The following is a 16075-nucleotide window of genomic DNA, read 5'->3' on the forward strand; positions in this document are numbered from 1 at the left end:
ATAGAAGACATCTGAAAGCAGCCCAGTATAGGGAAGTGGGGTTTTTTTTAAAACGCATAATGTTTTATTGTTTTTATATGTGTTGGAAGCTCCTGCAGCCAATCAGAAGCCGTGCCTTGGTTTTAGAACGGTTTTGGGAGTCAAATGGACTCCTGGAACAGATTAAGTTCAAGAACCAAGGTGCTACTGTATTTGGGTTCAGAAGAAAGTAAGTTAAAACAGCTGGTAAAATCTGCTAGACGGAGCCAGACAGGGGATGAGGACAGGTGAGTCCAAAATAATATCCTGGCTCTGCCCAGGCCTGGAAAGCATGGAGGACAGGTAAGCGTGGACAAGCCCCTGAGAAGGTCCTGTCCAGGCAGGGATGGGAGAGCCCCTCCCTGAAAGGCTGGAGTGCTGCTGCCAGCCAGTGTAGACAGTATTGAACTCTGTAGAAGGCATCTTCCTCTGTTCCACAAAGTGGTGGTGGGGGGGGATGAGTGTTCAGACCCCTGGGCCCTCACTTGTGGGGTGCCTCAGGGTTCCGTCCTCTCCCCCATGCTTTTCAACATCTACATGCAGCCACTGGGAGGGATCATCAGGGGGTTTGGGCTGGGTGTCCATCAATATGCAGATCACACCCAGCTCTACCTCTCTTTCAAATCAGAACCAGTGAAGGCGGTGAAGGTCCTGTGTGAGTGCCTGGAGGCGGTTGGAGGATGGATGGCGGCTAATGGATTGAAGTTGAATCCTGACAAGACAGAAGTACTGTTTTTGGGGGACATGGGGTGGGCAGGGGTTGGGGACTCCCTGGTCCTGAATGGGGTAACTGTGCCCCTGAAGGACCAGGTGCGCAGCCTGGGAGTCATTTTGGACTCACAGCTGTCCATGGAGGCACAGGTCAATTCTGTGTCCAGGGCAGCTGTTTACCAGCTCCATCGGGTACGCAGGATGAGACCCTCCCTGTCCACAGACTGTCTCGCCAGAGTGGTGCATGCTTTGGTTATCTCCCGCTTGGACTACTGCAATGCGCTCTACGTGGGGCTACCTTTGAAGGTGATTCAGAAACTACAACTAATCCAGAATGTGGCAGCTAGACTGGTGACTGGGAGTGGCCACCGAGACCACATAACACTGGTCTTGAAAGACCTACATTGGCTCCCAGTACGTTTCCAAGCTCAATTCAAGTGCTGGTGTTGACCTTTAAAGCCCTAAATGGTCTCGGTCCAATATACCTGAAGGAGCGTCTCCACCCCCATCGTTCTGCCCAGACACTGAGGTCCAGCACCGAGGGTCTTCTAGCGGTTCCCTCACTGCAAGAAGTGAGGTTATAGGGAACCAGGCAGAGGGCCTTCTCAGTGGTGGCACCCGCCCTGTGGAACGCCCTCCCACCAGATGTAAAGGAGATAAACAACTACCTGACATTTAGAAGACATCTGAAGGCAGCCCTGTTCGGGGAAGTTTTAAATGTGTGACATTTTGATGTATTTTTAATCCTTGTTGGGAGCCGCCCAGAGTGGCTGGGGAAACTCAGCCAGATGAGCGGGGTACAAATAACAAATTATTATTATTATTATTATTCCTACAGAAAGCCAGAGTTGGTCAGACAGGAGCAGTCAAACACTTCAGTGTGAAAAAGTAAGGCTTTATTGCAAATTCCAAAAAGAGAGAAGGCATTTCCGTATCAAAAAGAGGGCATCCGGTTGCTAGAAGGCGGCAGACCGTCGGAAAGTTTCACCTCGTTATGTTGCAGTGCCAATCTCAGCCAGGAGAGGAGACAGTTGCTGTTATTCTAGGGAAGGGGAACATAAGTAAATTCTCAATTCCGGTGTGTCTGTGTGTGGAATTAGTTGTCAATCCAGGGGGAAAACTAATCAGCAGTGAGCACAGCACACACCCAAGGAAAACAACTTGCAGTATTCCAAATTTTTAAAAGGCGTTTCAGTTGCTCAGCGATAGGGCATGGAGAATTAAATTTATATGCCTCCTTTCCTCCGACCAGAGGCGTTTTACAACATAAAACGCCAAAAAAATACATAATGTAGTAACAAACGAAACTATACCAACACCTCCCCTCCAAGATTAAAAAGGCCATAGATTGTTAAAAGAGCCAATAGTTCAATTCCTGGCATCTCCAGAAGGGATGGGAATATCCCCTGCCAGAACCCCCCCCCCCAAAAAAAAGAGAGCCTGCCAGTCAGTGTTGACAACACTTACCATATTTTTCTGTTTATAAGACGAGGGGTTTATTATTATAAATTACTGTTAAAAATTGGGGGTCGTCTTATACACGGATAGTGCAGGGGGGACGTGTGATTGGCAGCAGTCGTGAGCAGGAGATTGTAATTGATGATTGGGCGGGTGATTGGCGGCTGCTGCTAGCGAGTGGGCAGACGATGGGTGGCTTTGTTGAGGCGTTTGATTGTCAGCGGCGGTCAGGCAGGTGAGCGATTGGCGGCAACCCTCCCCCCCAAAAAGTTCAACAACTCTGGCCAATCTCCCCCCATTTCCTAAATTTGGAGTCCCAAAAAATAGGGGTCTTATACACGGGGCATGTTATACACGCAAAAATACGGTAGCTAGATAGATCAATGGACCAGCTCTGTATAAAGGCAGCTTCCGAGGTTTCCTATTGAAATCAGCCCTCCATTCAGAACCATGAGGACTGGCACCTTCTACATTTTTCGTATTTTTATGAGTGATTTGCAGTTTCATTGTTGAGACAAGAGGGATGTAACAAACCTGATTCAATTTCTTTTTATGCTTTTTGATTCTTCTTTCCTCTTTAAAAATCCTTTTTGAAATTCTCATTTTCTCTTCATTTTTTCTCACCCCCCCTATTTTTTCCTGGTAGCCAATCAGATGTCCCAAACGGGGAAGACCCCACAAGGAGGATGTGGAGAGCAGTAGCCCCTCCCACTCTTGTTCTCCATCCTAAGGTAGACTAGCTTTGTCCATGGAGGTTCCATGGAGGGGTCATAAGGAACTAAGAAGAGCCTGGGTGCAGGATCCGACTCAGAAGGGGCCCATCTCGTCCAGCTTCCTGTCTTTACAGATTTTTTTGGGGGGGGACAAGGAGGGGATTGTGATGACAGTGATACCACACACAAACTTCTGATGCCAACTTTCTAGATCAGGGTTTCCCAAACGTGAGTCTCCAGCTGTTTTTGGACTACAGTTCCCATCATCCCTACCACTGGTCCTGCTAGAAAGGGATGATGGGAGTTGTAGTCCAAAACAGCTGCTTTCCCTTTTCTTTTTCTAAGGGCAAAGTTGAAAAGTCAACCTTCAGAATATTTCAAATAGCTGTTCTTATAACTTTTTAAAAGCCCTAATTATTTTGTTTCTGCAAACAGCTCAGATGGTTCTCTTGCAATGGTAGTGGGGTACAAATTTGGTCAAATGAACGGCACCCCTGCTGCGCACCCCCCACCCATGACATTCCTCCAGAATCCGACCTCTCTCCCCCCACACCCAAGAAAATGTGCAAGATCCCCTCCAGGTCAGCAAGTTGTAGTATTGCTGTTCTGCCACTAGAGGGAACGCCTGCACCACCACGATTTCCTTTTGCGGATACTTTGCTTCCCAGGAACTCAGCCTGTCGAGTTCATTGAGCCCCTAGCATAACCCATTTTGATTATTAAATATCCTTACTAATAAGAATAGTAGCAGCTGCAAGACCTAGTAAGCATTATTAATTATTATTAGTTGCTATATAAATGCAGGCCTTTTGCCCTAAGGTTCCAGGACAGGCTACAACCATGAAAAAGTATTTTAAAAACAACTTGCAAATCATGGAAATTCCTAGGCAGAATGTTGGATCAGGACCTCCGCAGGAGCCCCTTAGAAAGGAAATTCCAACTAAACATCAGGGATAACTTCCTGACTACGTGAATGGATTCTCCATGGCCTTACTCGTATTTACGGGACGGCCTCTCCTGGTCTGCCTCGCAGAGGACCTTAAGGTTGATGAATAACCATAGTTTAGAGGTCCCGGGCCCTAAGGAAGTCAAATTATCCTCCCCCAGGGCCAGGGCCTTCTCAGTGATGGCTCCCACCTGGTGGAACGCTCTGTCCCAGGAGACCAGGGCCCTGCAGGATTTAACCTCCTTCCGTCAGGCCTGTAAGACAGAGCTATTCCGCCTGGCATTTAATTTGAATTCAGTCTGATCTTTTATTTCCCTTCTCTTCCTTCCCTCCCTCTCCCCTTTTTATGAAGATTCCCCACTCTGGGATCCCACAGCTAATTCTCCCCTGGTCTCCTCACTGGCCCAAATAGGACTAATTTAGCCCGCTAGCCCTGGTAATCATCTAATGTTTATTGGATGGATTTCCCCCCTAAATTATTTTTTGAATTCTGAATGTATTGTTATTCACATTTTATACTGTATTTTATGCTGTTTTCTTGATGCATCAATAAAGTGTTTTAAATTTGTTGTTAGCCAGTTTTCTGAACCGGGAAGGGCGGGGTATAAATTAAAAATTTTTGCTTACCTTGCTGCGTTGGAACGACAAATGCATTTATTTCACTCCATTGATTTAATGGACTGAAATCTCGACTGAACTTGCCGCCTCTAAGCGGATTGCTGATAGACGCTGACAAGTCTAACGGAAGTTGGACCTCATTTATACAAAACGCAGCAGGTGAAAAAACAGTTATGCAACTGTGTTAGAAATAACTATTTGGAAAATATCTAATATTATCCAAACAGATGTAGAGTTATGGAATTGGATTTGCCAGCTGTTCTAGTGATGCCCTATGCCCTCAAATATATAAGAGCTTTCTGATGGTAAGACCTGTCCGCTCAAATACAGCCACATCATGTGGCTAATAAGTATGGCAAATGTATTATTAGTAGTTAGAATATAATCCAAGATTTAGAAATCATAAACATCTATAATGTATGTATAAGTCCATAAACAAGAAATAATTCTGCCTGCGTTGTGGTGTTCCCTGACAGCAATTTATTACGTTGACTATTTCTTGTTTATGGACTTATACATACATCATAGATGACGCTTATGATTTGTAAATTTTGGATTGTATTCTAACTACGACTAATAATACAGGTGAAACTCGGAAAATTAGAATATCGTGGAAAAGTTCATTTATTTCAGTAATTCAACTTAAAAGGTGAAACTAATATATGAGATACTCATGACATGCAAAGCGAGATACGTCAAGCCTTTGTTATAATTGTGATGATTATGGCGTACAGCGGATGAAAACCCCAAATTAACCATCTCAGAAAATTAGCATATTGTGAAAAGGTGCAGTAGCTATTCAATCCGTAACACCTGCAGTGGTTTCCTGAGCCTTTAAATGGTCCCTCAGTCTGGTTCAGAAGGAATCACAATCATGGGGAAGTTGAATTACTGAAATAAATGAACTTTTCCACGATATTCTAATTTTTCGAGTTTCACTTGTACATTTACCATACTTAGAAGCCACACGTTGCGGCTGCATTTGAGCAGATTATTCTGTATTGCAACACAGGGGTAAGAGCTGTCCGACAGCGGAATCTCCCCTTCCTTGGAGCTTTCTAAACAGAGGTTGGGTGGCCCTCTGTTAGCCGCCATTCCTGCACTGCAGTGGGTTGGACTAGATGACCCTCGAGGGTCCCTTCCCTCTCTGCAATCCTATGATTCTGTGACGCTTACCGCCGCTCACATTCACCCATTGGTCCTGGGAGTTGTCACTGGAGGTCATCTCAGCACTGGGGTCGCGGGACGGCAGGAGCAGTGTGCTTTCCGGTGGAGCAGGGCTGGTGGGATTCGCACCCGGGTTGTCCCCGCCACCGTCAGGCACCTCCTCGTCTGGCTGCTCACTCCCGTCCCCGGAGCAGCGGGGGTCCAGGGCCTCCTCCCCAGCCCCATCTTCCTTCTTTGGGTCCTCCTACAAACACATTGAAAGAGCGAGAGAGAAGGTGGACTGTGAAGGAAGCTGCGCTCTGCAAGCAGGATTCGAACTCCGAGCAACAGAAGGAATTGGAGATCATTGTATGATGGTTAAGATATGAGAGAGAGAAGACAGGGTGCAGCAAGGGGGAGAAATTAAAAAACACAGTGGAAAATGGAGTGGGAAGCCAGGAAAACAAACAAAAAAATCTGTTATGTATTGGAATTAAGCCTTAAGCAAACTTAGCAGGACATCTTGAGGCAGTGAGTTCCACATATTAACGCTGTGCTGGCACATCCAGAAAAGCAGAATGCGGCCCCCACCCATCTTTAAGTCTAAGCCAGTAAGAAGAAACATGTCCTCTTTCGGCACTGGCAAGATGTCAAGAGCACCTCTGAGGACGTGAAGAGGGCCCTTCGTTTCCCCCTCACTGCCTCCTCTGGGGCAAATCATCTTTCGTAACCTGCTGAGCTGGGTCTTCCTTCAGCATCAAGAATCCATCTTTCTCCTCCACCTCCAAATTGACATCGGTGTCGTTCTGAGATTTGTATTCTTCGCTGTCCGTCTCAGAGACGGTAAACTGGGAAGGAGACACAGAGAAGGGGCTGATCAATGGCTGTTCAGTCAATCAATCCATCACTCTTCGCGCCAAACTCTGGGAACTGTAGGCCCATTTTAAGTCCCATTTTAAAAACAATAATTTTATAGATTTGTTTCTCAGTTTGACACTTTTACATGGTTTTGTATGCATGGTGGGAGTTTAGGCATTGGGCCCTGCTGTTTTTTTATTGTTCCTCATTTAGTTTTTAATTTTTTTAACAATTTAGTGTGGTTTTTTTGTAATTGTTAAGAGTGAATTTCCATTTAATTATTGTTTGCTGATATTTAACTTCATTGTGTACCATTACACGATAATGGAGTCTTGCTTTCTTTGAATTAAGTTGTTTATTTTAAAGTTATGTTTTTATTACGACTTTTGTTTTGTTTCGGATCAGATTATTATGGCGTGTGCGATCTTTGTTGTTTCTTCAGCTTGTAAACTACTCGTGTATAGTAATACAGAAAGACAGCATGCAAATTAAAATTTGAATTGAATTGTGGCTCTGGGAGGGGACTGGGAGCCCCCTAACAACTCTCAACACCCTTAAACTACAACTCCCACAATTCTTTGAGGGGGAACCTCAGCTGTTTTAAATGGTATCACAGAACTCAAAGAACTCGTAAAATCATGGGGTTGGAATCATCTAGTCCAACTCCATTATGCAGGAATATGCAGCTGTCCCTTACGGGTATCAAACCGGAAACTTAGGCATTAACAGAACCACACTTTAACAAACCGCGTCAATCAGGATTCGTATGGTGTAAGCATGGCCTTAAGTAATGATTGGATGCTTTTTAACATCTACATGCAGCCGCTGGGAGAGATCACCAGGCGGTTTGGGCTGGGTGTCCATCAGTATGCGGATGATACCCAGCTCTACCTCTCTTTCAAATCAGAACCAGTGAAGGTCCTGTGTGAGTGTCTGGAGGCGGTTGGAGGATGGATGGCGGCTAACAGATTGAGGTTCAATCCTGACAAGACAGAAGTAATAATAATAATAATAATAAATTTTATTTATATCCCGCCCTCCCCAGCCGAAGCCGGGCTCAGGGCGGCTAACAACAATAAAACAGTACAAAAGTACAACATAAACAACATTCTAAAATCATTCATTATAAAAATTAATTAAGTACTGTTTTGGGGGGACAGAAGGTGGGCAGGTGTGGAGGATTCCCTGGTCCTGAATGGGGTAACTGTGCCCCTGAAGGACCAGGTGCGCAGCCTGGGAGTCATTTTGGACTCACAGCTGTCCATGGAGCCGCAGATCAGTTCTGTGTCCAGGGCAGCTGTCAACCAGCTCAATCTGGTACACAGGATGAGACCTTACCTGCCTGCAGACTGTCTCGCCAGAGCGGTGAATGCTCTAGTTATCTCCTGCTTGGACTACTGCAATGCGCTCTATGTGGGGCTACCTTTGAAGGTGACCCGGAAACTACAACTAATCCAGAATGCGGCAGCTAGACTGGTGACTGGGGGCAGCCACTGGGACCACATAACACCGGTCTTGAAAGACCTACATTGGCTCCCAGGACATTTCCGAGCACAATTCAAAGTGTTGGTGCTGACCTTTAAAGCCCTAAATGGCCAGCATACCTGAAGGAGCATCTCCACCCCCATCGTTCTGCCCGGACACCTGGGTCCATCTCCAAGGGCCTTCTGGCGGTTCCCTCCCTGCGAGAAGCCAAGTTACAGGGAACCAGGCAGAGGGCCTTCTCGGTGGTGGCACCCACCCTGTGGAACGCCCTCCCATCAGATGTCAAAGAGAACAACAACTACCTGACATTTAGAAGACATCTGAAGGCAGCCCTATTTAGGGAAGCTTTTAATGTTTAACAGACCACTGTATTTTAATACTTTGTTGGAAGCCGCCCAGAGTGGCTGGGGAAACCCAGCCAGATGGGCGGGGTACAAATAATAAATTATTATTATTGGAAAGAAATGCATTGCAGGGGGTTGGACTAGATGACCCCTGGGGCTCCCTTCCAAACTCTACAATCTGATTATATGTCTTAAAGGAAAAATAAAAGGAGGAGCAACTTATGGGATTTATCTGTGGTAAGGGGAGATCCGGATGAAATCCAAAATAAGTCAAGGGCCGACGTTTCGATGGCTGTGTCAAGCGGTTGTGGGGAAAACAACTTGCTTGCGTTAACAATGTGCTCCCGAGTCTCAGAGTCACCTCATAAGTCGGGTCCTCAGGATCATCTTCATCCGGTAATTCTTTCTGGAGGAGCTCAGCCCAGCAGAGTTCCTCCTCTAGAGTAACATCGTCCTTTTTCCTTTTGTTCCCTTTGCCCGATGGGTGGACGGGGGCGTCCAATGTCTCTGCAGGAGGAGCAGCAAGATTAAAAATAGACAAAAACAAAACAACCTTGCCAAGGTTGCAGGTTCGGTCCCCACGTGGGGCAGCTGCCTCTTCCCTCATTGCAAGGGGTCGGACCACCAGGTAATCCACAGGGTCCCTTCCAACTCTGATTCTGAACAGGAAGAGGAGATCCAGAAAAGCAGGCGTGAGCCAGGGTGGTGCCCTGGGTTTGAGTGCTGGCCCTGGGAGACCAGGGTTCAAATCCTCCCACTCGGCTATGAAGCTCCCTGGGACTGGGTGACCTCTCAGCGTACCACTACCTTGTTGTGGGGATTAAATGAGGAGGCGGGGGGGGGGGAGCTGCTTGAAGGAAAGGTGGGAGAGAAATGCAACAAAATGGGGGGGGAGTGTAAAAAAATGCACATGAAATAAATAAATAAATAAATAAATAAATAAATAAATAAATAAATAATAAATTATACCCCACCCTTACCGGTTCAAAAACCGGGCTCAGGGCAGCTAACAACAAATTTACATAACAGCAGCAGCATAAAATACAGTATAAAAACATGAATAACAATTTTTAAAAAATCAAAAATCAGATAATCCCCAGGGCTAGCTGGCTGAATTGGTCCTGTTTGGGCCAGCGAGGAGACCAGGGGAGAATTAGCGATGGGATCCCAGAGTGGGGGATCTTCATAAAAAGGGGAGGGGGAGGGAAGGAAGGGGAATAAAAGATCAGGCTAAGTTCAAATTGAAAGCCAGGCGGAATAGCTCTGACTTACAGGCTCTGCGGAAGGAGGTTAAATCCTGCAGGGCCCTGGTCTCATGGGACAGAGCATTCCACCAGGTCGGAGCCACCACTGAGAAGGCCCTGGCTCTGGTGGAGGATAGTCTGACTTTCTTAGGACCTCTAAACCAGTGTTTCCCAATCGGTGTTCCGCGGCACACTAGTGTGCCGCGAGACGTTGCCTGGTGTGCCGTGGGAGGGAGGTGGGCGAGTCGGGCGGCGAGAGGCGAGGAGAGGCCACCCAGCGCGGGGCTCTCGCCGTCTGCCTGCCTGGCTGCCTGTGTGGCGCTGACGTCACGGGGCTGTAACGTGCCCCACATAGGCACACGCGGGGGGGCGAGCGAGCTCCCTCCCACATCCCATCGCCGCTCGCTTCGGCCGGCTTACTGGGCTGTCGCAGGCGGAAGGCCTGCGCATGCGCGAGGTTTTCGCGCCTTCGGGATTCCCTTCACGCCTTCCTCCTCCCGGGTCCTTGAGAGCGCGGGAAGCGGCAGCGCGAGACCGGCCGTTGAGCCTGGTAGGTATTGCGCTTGCCAAGGCAGTCATTTGGGAAATGAAAACTTGCAAAGCAAGCAACCAGTTCAATCTGAAGTATGTGTATGCTTAATATCCTGTATCTGAAACCTGTTCTGCCCCCTCCCCCACACTTGGTGCCATTTTCATCTACACATGCAGCAGAGTAAGTTGACCCAGAATAGTACCAATTCAGATGGCAGATGGGAGAATGACAGTGCTGAATGCTTTCCCATGTAGAACAGTCCCTGCAAATAAAAACCTAGCCTATTTGGAAGAGGGATGCTAGCCTAACCATTACCTTCTATGCTGTTACTATTTTTTTATTTTTTTTTTTACATAAGTAAATAGTGACCTTTCCCCATCTGGCATGGTGGTGTGCCTCGAGATTTTTTTCATGAAACAAGTGTGCCTTTGCCCAAAGAAAGTTGGGAAACACTGCTCTAAACCATGGTTGTTCATGGACCTTAAGGTCCTCTGCCAGGCAGACCAGGAGAGGTGGTTCCGTAAATATGCGCCCTACGTAGCGACACCTGCCCCTTTCCTTTGCCCCTGCCCCCGGGTCTCACCTTTGGGGACCAAATCCCGTTCCATGACGGTCAGATATCCGAAAGCACGCTGGAACCTCAGAGGGGCAAAGGCAAGGATGACGTGCGCTACGGTTCCCAGCCGCTTCTTGGCGTGGCGCACGGGTCGGTCCGGAGGCTGTGCCAGGGATGCTTTGCCCGTGGGGGTCCGCACAGGGATGGTGAGGCGAGCCCAGGGGAAGAACTTGCGAAGGAACTGGAACTGAGCAGCCAAAAGCAAAGGAAAGCGATTTAGAGACGTACACCAGTCGCAGGCTTTCGTAGCCGACACTGACATGTAGAATGGGGTATACAGGGAAAATAAAACATAAATCTGAACCTCAGCAGCGGATCCCAAGAGGTGAAAGGAATAAACACTGGGAGATTTGGCTGTTGAGGTTTCACCAAGTGCTGCGTATTATTATTATTTCCATTTCTATACCACTTTACATTTTAAAGAACAAATCTCAAAGCGGTTTACAACACATTAAAACATCACATAAGACAACTCAGAATAAAAACGAATTCAAGCTTAAAGGAATATATTTCAGATCTCTCAAGCCACCTTGATTAATTAATTATAAATAATAATAATTAATAATAATAATAATAATAATAATAATAATAATAATAATAATAATAATTTATTATTTGTACCCCGCCCATCTGGCTGGGTTTCCCCACCCACTCTGGGCGGCTTCCAACAAAGATGAAAAATACATTAAAATGGAAAAGCTTGTCATCTAGGGCTGACAAACCGAAGATGTCGAGACTCTGTGAAAAACAACTTGCCATGTCCTGGTGCGGCAAGAGAACGAGTGGAAAAGTTCCCTTTCCGCACCTCTCCAATTCATTTTGCCAATTCGCAATTCCTAAAAGATGCTCTCTTTTATTCTGTCCCAATTTGACAAATTCCTAACCGCCTCAAACCCTGCAAAGTAATATTCTTAGCATCTCAATAGTTTTTCATCTTCTAGCCTAGCATCCTGCCTCCAACAGGGGACAGCCATGTAAACCAGGAAGCCCACAAGCAGCCCTTCCCTGCTGCTGGATTCCTCGCCACCCCCAGGGACCAGACTTGGGGAGACCGGCAAGCACCCCGGCACCCTAAAAAGGCCCAATCCACAAACCGACCCCGACTGTGACTTACCAGATACGCCAGCAGACGACAAGGGCTTCTTACAAACCAGACTGTCCGTGACACAGAAGTCTAGAGGAAGAGAGCCCAATTTGCCAAGTTAGTAGGAGGGAAGGGAAGCACATACTGTCCCACGAGATTTTAATCAGAGTGCAAGAAACCCCATGCCCTTTCAAAATGTGTTGGGGAGGATTATTGGGTTGTTTCTGTTTTATGTATTTTGTGTTTTTATATTGTGTTTTTATCCTGTGAAGCGCCCTGAGACCTGCAGGTATAGGGTGGTATGCAAATTTTAATCATCATCATCATCAGCTCCTGCACCAGTCCTTGTTGCACCAGTGAATACACAACTATTAAAAAAAAAAGAAGAAAGCTTCTTTTGCACCTCACAGGTGTGTTGTTGAAGTCTCTAAGGCTAAGCCCTTGCTTCCAGGAAACTTTGCTTCCAGGGAAACAGGATGGGGGAAAGAGGGTGTTGGAAATGCCCTCGGTGCCAACCCACCAAAATTTCCCCATAGAGACAGGCAGGTTAGCATGCGCAGATATCGGCCACAGGACTTCAGTCCCTCCAAAATAAAACCCTTTGAAGTAACCTGCTGTATAACTCCTGGTTGCTGTACCCAAGTAGTGCTCTGCCAACAAAAAAACTTTTTTAAAAACTATTTTTTATTTTATTTTTAACCAACAACCAAAACACAATGAAACCTCCCAGGCGGCTGGTATATTGGGTATACATAATCAATAACAAGATATTCAAATCAACCATATGTACAATTCTATATACATTAACACTCCTCCCCCCACAAGGTTTATTTAACTTTTAACATTTTAATTGCCCCAAATTGTTCAAACCTACCCAAATAATTCAATATTTTCTCAAACCAATCCTCCTCCCCCTCACTGACCTTAAACCCTTTCATTTTGTGTATCTTCACAGTTAAATTATAATATTTTTCAGTTTCTTCCTCCATTGGTTCACCCCTAGGTCTTCTGCATTTTTCCAATTACTCGCTATAACCCGTCTGGCTGCAATTACCATCAATTTTACCCATTTACATTCCTCTTCTGTTTCTAACTCGGTGCTACTCAGGCTGATAAGAGCCATTAATTTAGAGCTACAAAAAACTAGATCAAAACACAAAGGTTCGTGTGTCAGGCCGGGTCCTGGGTTCAAATCCACTCTGCCACAAAGCTCACTGGATCAATCCTGGCCTCTCGCTCTCGCTCTCTCTTTCTCTCTCTGCCTCGCCTACTTCTCAGGGTTGTTGGGCGGGGATATACGCTTCCTCACTATATCCTCACACGGAGCTTTTCTCAGGTGCACAGGTGAGAACAGTAACAGATTACCTCCCAGGTTTGCTGCAAGAATGTAATAAGCAGCCTTCCTCAACCTCGGCCCTCCAGATGTTTTGAGACTACAATTCCCATCATCCCTGACCACTGGTCCTGCTGGCTAGGGATCATGGGAGTTGTAGGCCAAAAAACATCTGGAGGGCCGAGGTTGAGGAAGCCAATGCAAAACACACGATTCAAGCAATTTACGGGAACCACAGAAAAACAGGCATAAAGTTGGAAGGGACCCCAAAGGTCAGCGAGTGCCATATTTTGCCCAACTCGGGGCTCAAACCCACAGCCCTAAGTCTTGTGCTCTACTGACTGAGCCATCTTGGTTCTCAGGAGAAAGAGGCGAAGGGCTTGCAGAAGGATACAACCATTCTCCCAAGGAGGTCTTTGAAAGGAAAGTCCAAAAAGCCTTCCCCCCAAAAAACCAATGCAGTACGAAATAAACGCAAGTATAAATTGAAATAAATGCTAAATAAAAGGAGAAACTTCCCCCCACCCCCTGCTGGTCCAAGCCTTCCCCCTGGAAGCCAAAAAATGATGAATTCAGAAAGTCTTAAGAGCTGAACAATTTCCCTTCCTCACTGGAACACTCAGTTTGATACAGGTAAGCCTACCTGTGCCAGACTCCTTGGTTCCTTCTGCTCCATTGCATGGAAAGCAACGGGGACAAACTCTGATTCAATTAAGCAGCACACCCCACCCCACCCTTTAAATAGACCCTGGCTCAGCTGTCCCTCCAACCCCCAACAGATGCTGCCTTGGGTCCCGATCCTCAAATCACTTAGCCAGGGATTGACCTGAGACACGTTTGACAGCATATCCAACTAAAGGGAGAGCTCAGCCAGTAGAGGAGGAGACTCTTAATCTCAGGGTTCTGGGTTCAGGCCCCACATGGGCAAAAGATTCATGCATTGCAAGGGGTTGGGCTAGATGACCGTTGGGGTCCCTTCCAACTCTATAATTTGGCTTAATTCAGACCCTGTGATTTCCTCTAGATTAGAGGCTGCATCCAACTCCAGCTGCCTTTACATCGAGTCAGACCATCCACCCATTTGGCTTGGGAATGCCTACATTGTCTGGCAACATCTCACTTTTAGAATTCCTGCTCCGTGATTGCAGTCATGGGATTGTTGTCTATCACATGACAGTACAGTGGTACCTCGGGTTAAGAACTTAATTCGTTCAGGAGGTCCGTTTTTAACCTGAAACTGTTCTTAACCTGAAGCATCACTTTAGCTAATGGGGTCTCCCGCTGCCGCTGCGCCGCCAGAGCACGATTTCTGTTCTCATCCTGAAGCAAAGTTCTTAACCCGAGGTACTATTTCTGGGTTAGCGGAGTCTGTAACCTGAAGCATATGTAACCTGAAGCGTCTGTAACCCAAGGTACCACTGTATGTGTTATGACTCCACAGAGTGGGAAGTGACGGAGACAAGATGTTTGATGCTAGAGAGAGAGGGAGCCATGTTGCAGTGCTCCGTGTGTATGTAAATAAAGTAGATTAGCCAAAATGCTGAGTTGCTGAGGTCTGTCACGCAAGGTGTGCAAACTCTGTGGATCCCGGTGTCTGTTGGCATCGGTCGCTGTGATGTTTGGACTGAAGAAAGCTTTTGAAGCTCCCAAATGAACGATCAGGAGGGAGCATAGCTGTCAACATTTCCCGTTTCTTGCAAGGAATCCTATTCGGAATAAGGGAATTTCCCTTTAGAAAAGGGAAACATTGACAGCTATGGGAGGGAGAGAACATGCCAGTCGGGCATGTGTCTCTCCTAGGGTCCTACTTGAGTGTAGGCTGAGATCCTGACACTCTCCAGGTCTTTTCAGGCTGGTGATTGTTCCTATTCCTAGCTGGAGACAGCAGCGAAGTGTGGGGTTGCCACACAACACAGGGAATAAGCCCCATTGACTCAGCAGGGTTTACTTCTTTGTAGGCATTGCACGAGTCTGCATGGGCACTCTGAGAGTGGGCGGAAATGCGAGCATGAGAAAGCCGGAACGCAGCCTTGAGCTTATTGGAGGAACGGCTAGGTAGAAATCCAATCAGCCAATCTTTCAAAGGTTAAGCTAAAAGCTAAGGAGAGCCCCGCAGGATCAGGCCAACCAGCTCTTGCAAAGCTAGCAAGCAGGAACATGGTAATTTGCCTTACCAGAGCTGGAAGGGACCTCATGGAAGAGGAGGTTAAGGGGTGATATGATAGCCATGTTCAAATATAGAAAAGGATGTCACATAGAGGAGGGAGAAAGGTTGTTTTCTGCTGCTCCAGAGAAGCGGACACGGAGCAATGGATCCAAACTACAAGAAAGAAGATTCCACCTGAACATTAGGAAGAACTTCCTGACAGTAAGAGCTGTTTGACAGTGGAATTTGCTGCCAAGGAGTGTGGTGGAGTCTCCTACTTTGGAGGTCTTTAAGCAGAGGCTTGACAACCATATGTCAGGAGTGCTCTGATGGTGTTTCCTGCTTGGCAGGGGGTTGGACTCGATGGCCCTTGTGGTCTCTTCCAACTCTAGGATTCTAGGATTCATCCATACCCTTCAACATTTCTCGCTAGGGTGGTCCATGCTCTGGTTATCTCCCGCTTGGACTACTGCCATGCACACTAAGTGGGGCTACCTTGGAAGGTGACTCGGAAACGACAACTAATCCAGAATGTGGCAGCTAGACTGGTGACTGGGAGCAGCCGCTAGGACCACATAACATTCTGTTGAATTTGTATCAAAATGGGAGGCCTTCAGAACATATCTTAAACAAAATTACACCATGTTAAAATCTGTAGCAGCTTTTGAGTGATCCCAGCAGTTTTTTATTAATTGCTTATATAAATAGAAACATTTATAAACTGTGAAAATATTAACATAAAAAATAGTATTTTGATATGGCAGTAAATTTATGTAAAAAGAATTAAGGAATAAATGGGAAGTCGGGTATAAAAGATAATGAG

At 46.5% G+C, this 16075-nt stretch overlaps 1 protein-coding gene across 3 annotated transcripts in view; it reads right to left on the reverse strand.

The window, feature by feature from the left end:
• Positions 1–1573: 1573 nt before the first annotated feature.
• LOC309522997 (uncharacterized protein) overlaps positions 1574–16075 on the reverse strand; it is a 96988-nt gene continuing 82486 nt past the window's right edge. Inside the window, exons 1-6 of one of the 3 annotated variants that reach the window (XM_082206777.1) lie at positions 11804–12047; positions 10657–10876; positions 8659–8804; positions 6342–6458; positions 5641–5875; positions 1574–1771 (exon numbers count right to left, since the gene is read on the reverse strand). In XM_082206777.1, the coding sequence (XP_082062903.1) occupies positions 1767–1771; positions 5641–5875; positions 6342–6458; positions 8659–8804; positions 10657–10681 (528 nt within the window). In that variant the 5' untranslated portion in view covers positions 10682–10876; positions 11804–12047 and the 3' untranslated portion in view covers positions 1574–1766. Of the gene's footprint in view, positions 1772–5046; positions 5876–6341; positions 6459–8658; positions 8805–10656; positions 10877–11803; positions 12049–16075 lie in introns of those variants that run through there. The other 2 variants (XM_082206776.1, XM_082206775.1) reach the window with 2 other exon arrangements.

This window comes from Podarcis vaucheri, assembly GCF_965113315.1.
Source record: "Podarcis vaucheri genome assembly, chromosome: 18".
In the NCBI taxonomy this organism is placed as follows: domain Eukaryota; kingdom Metazoa; phylum Chordata; class Lepidosauria; order Squamata; family Lacertidae; genus Podarcis; species Podarcis vaucheri.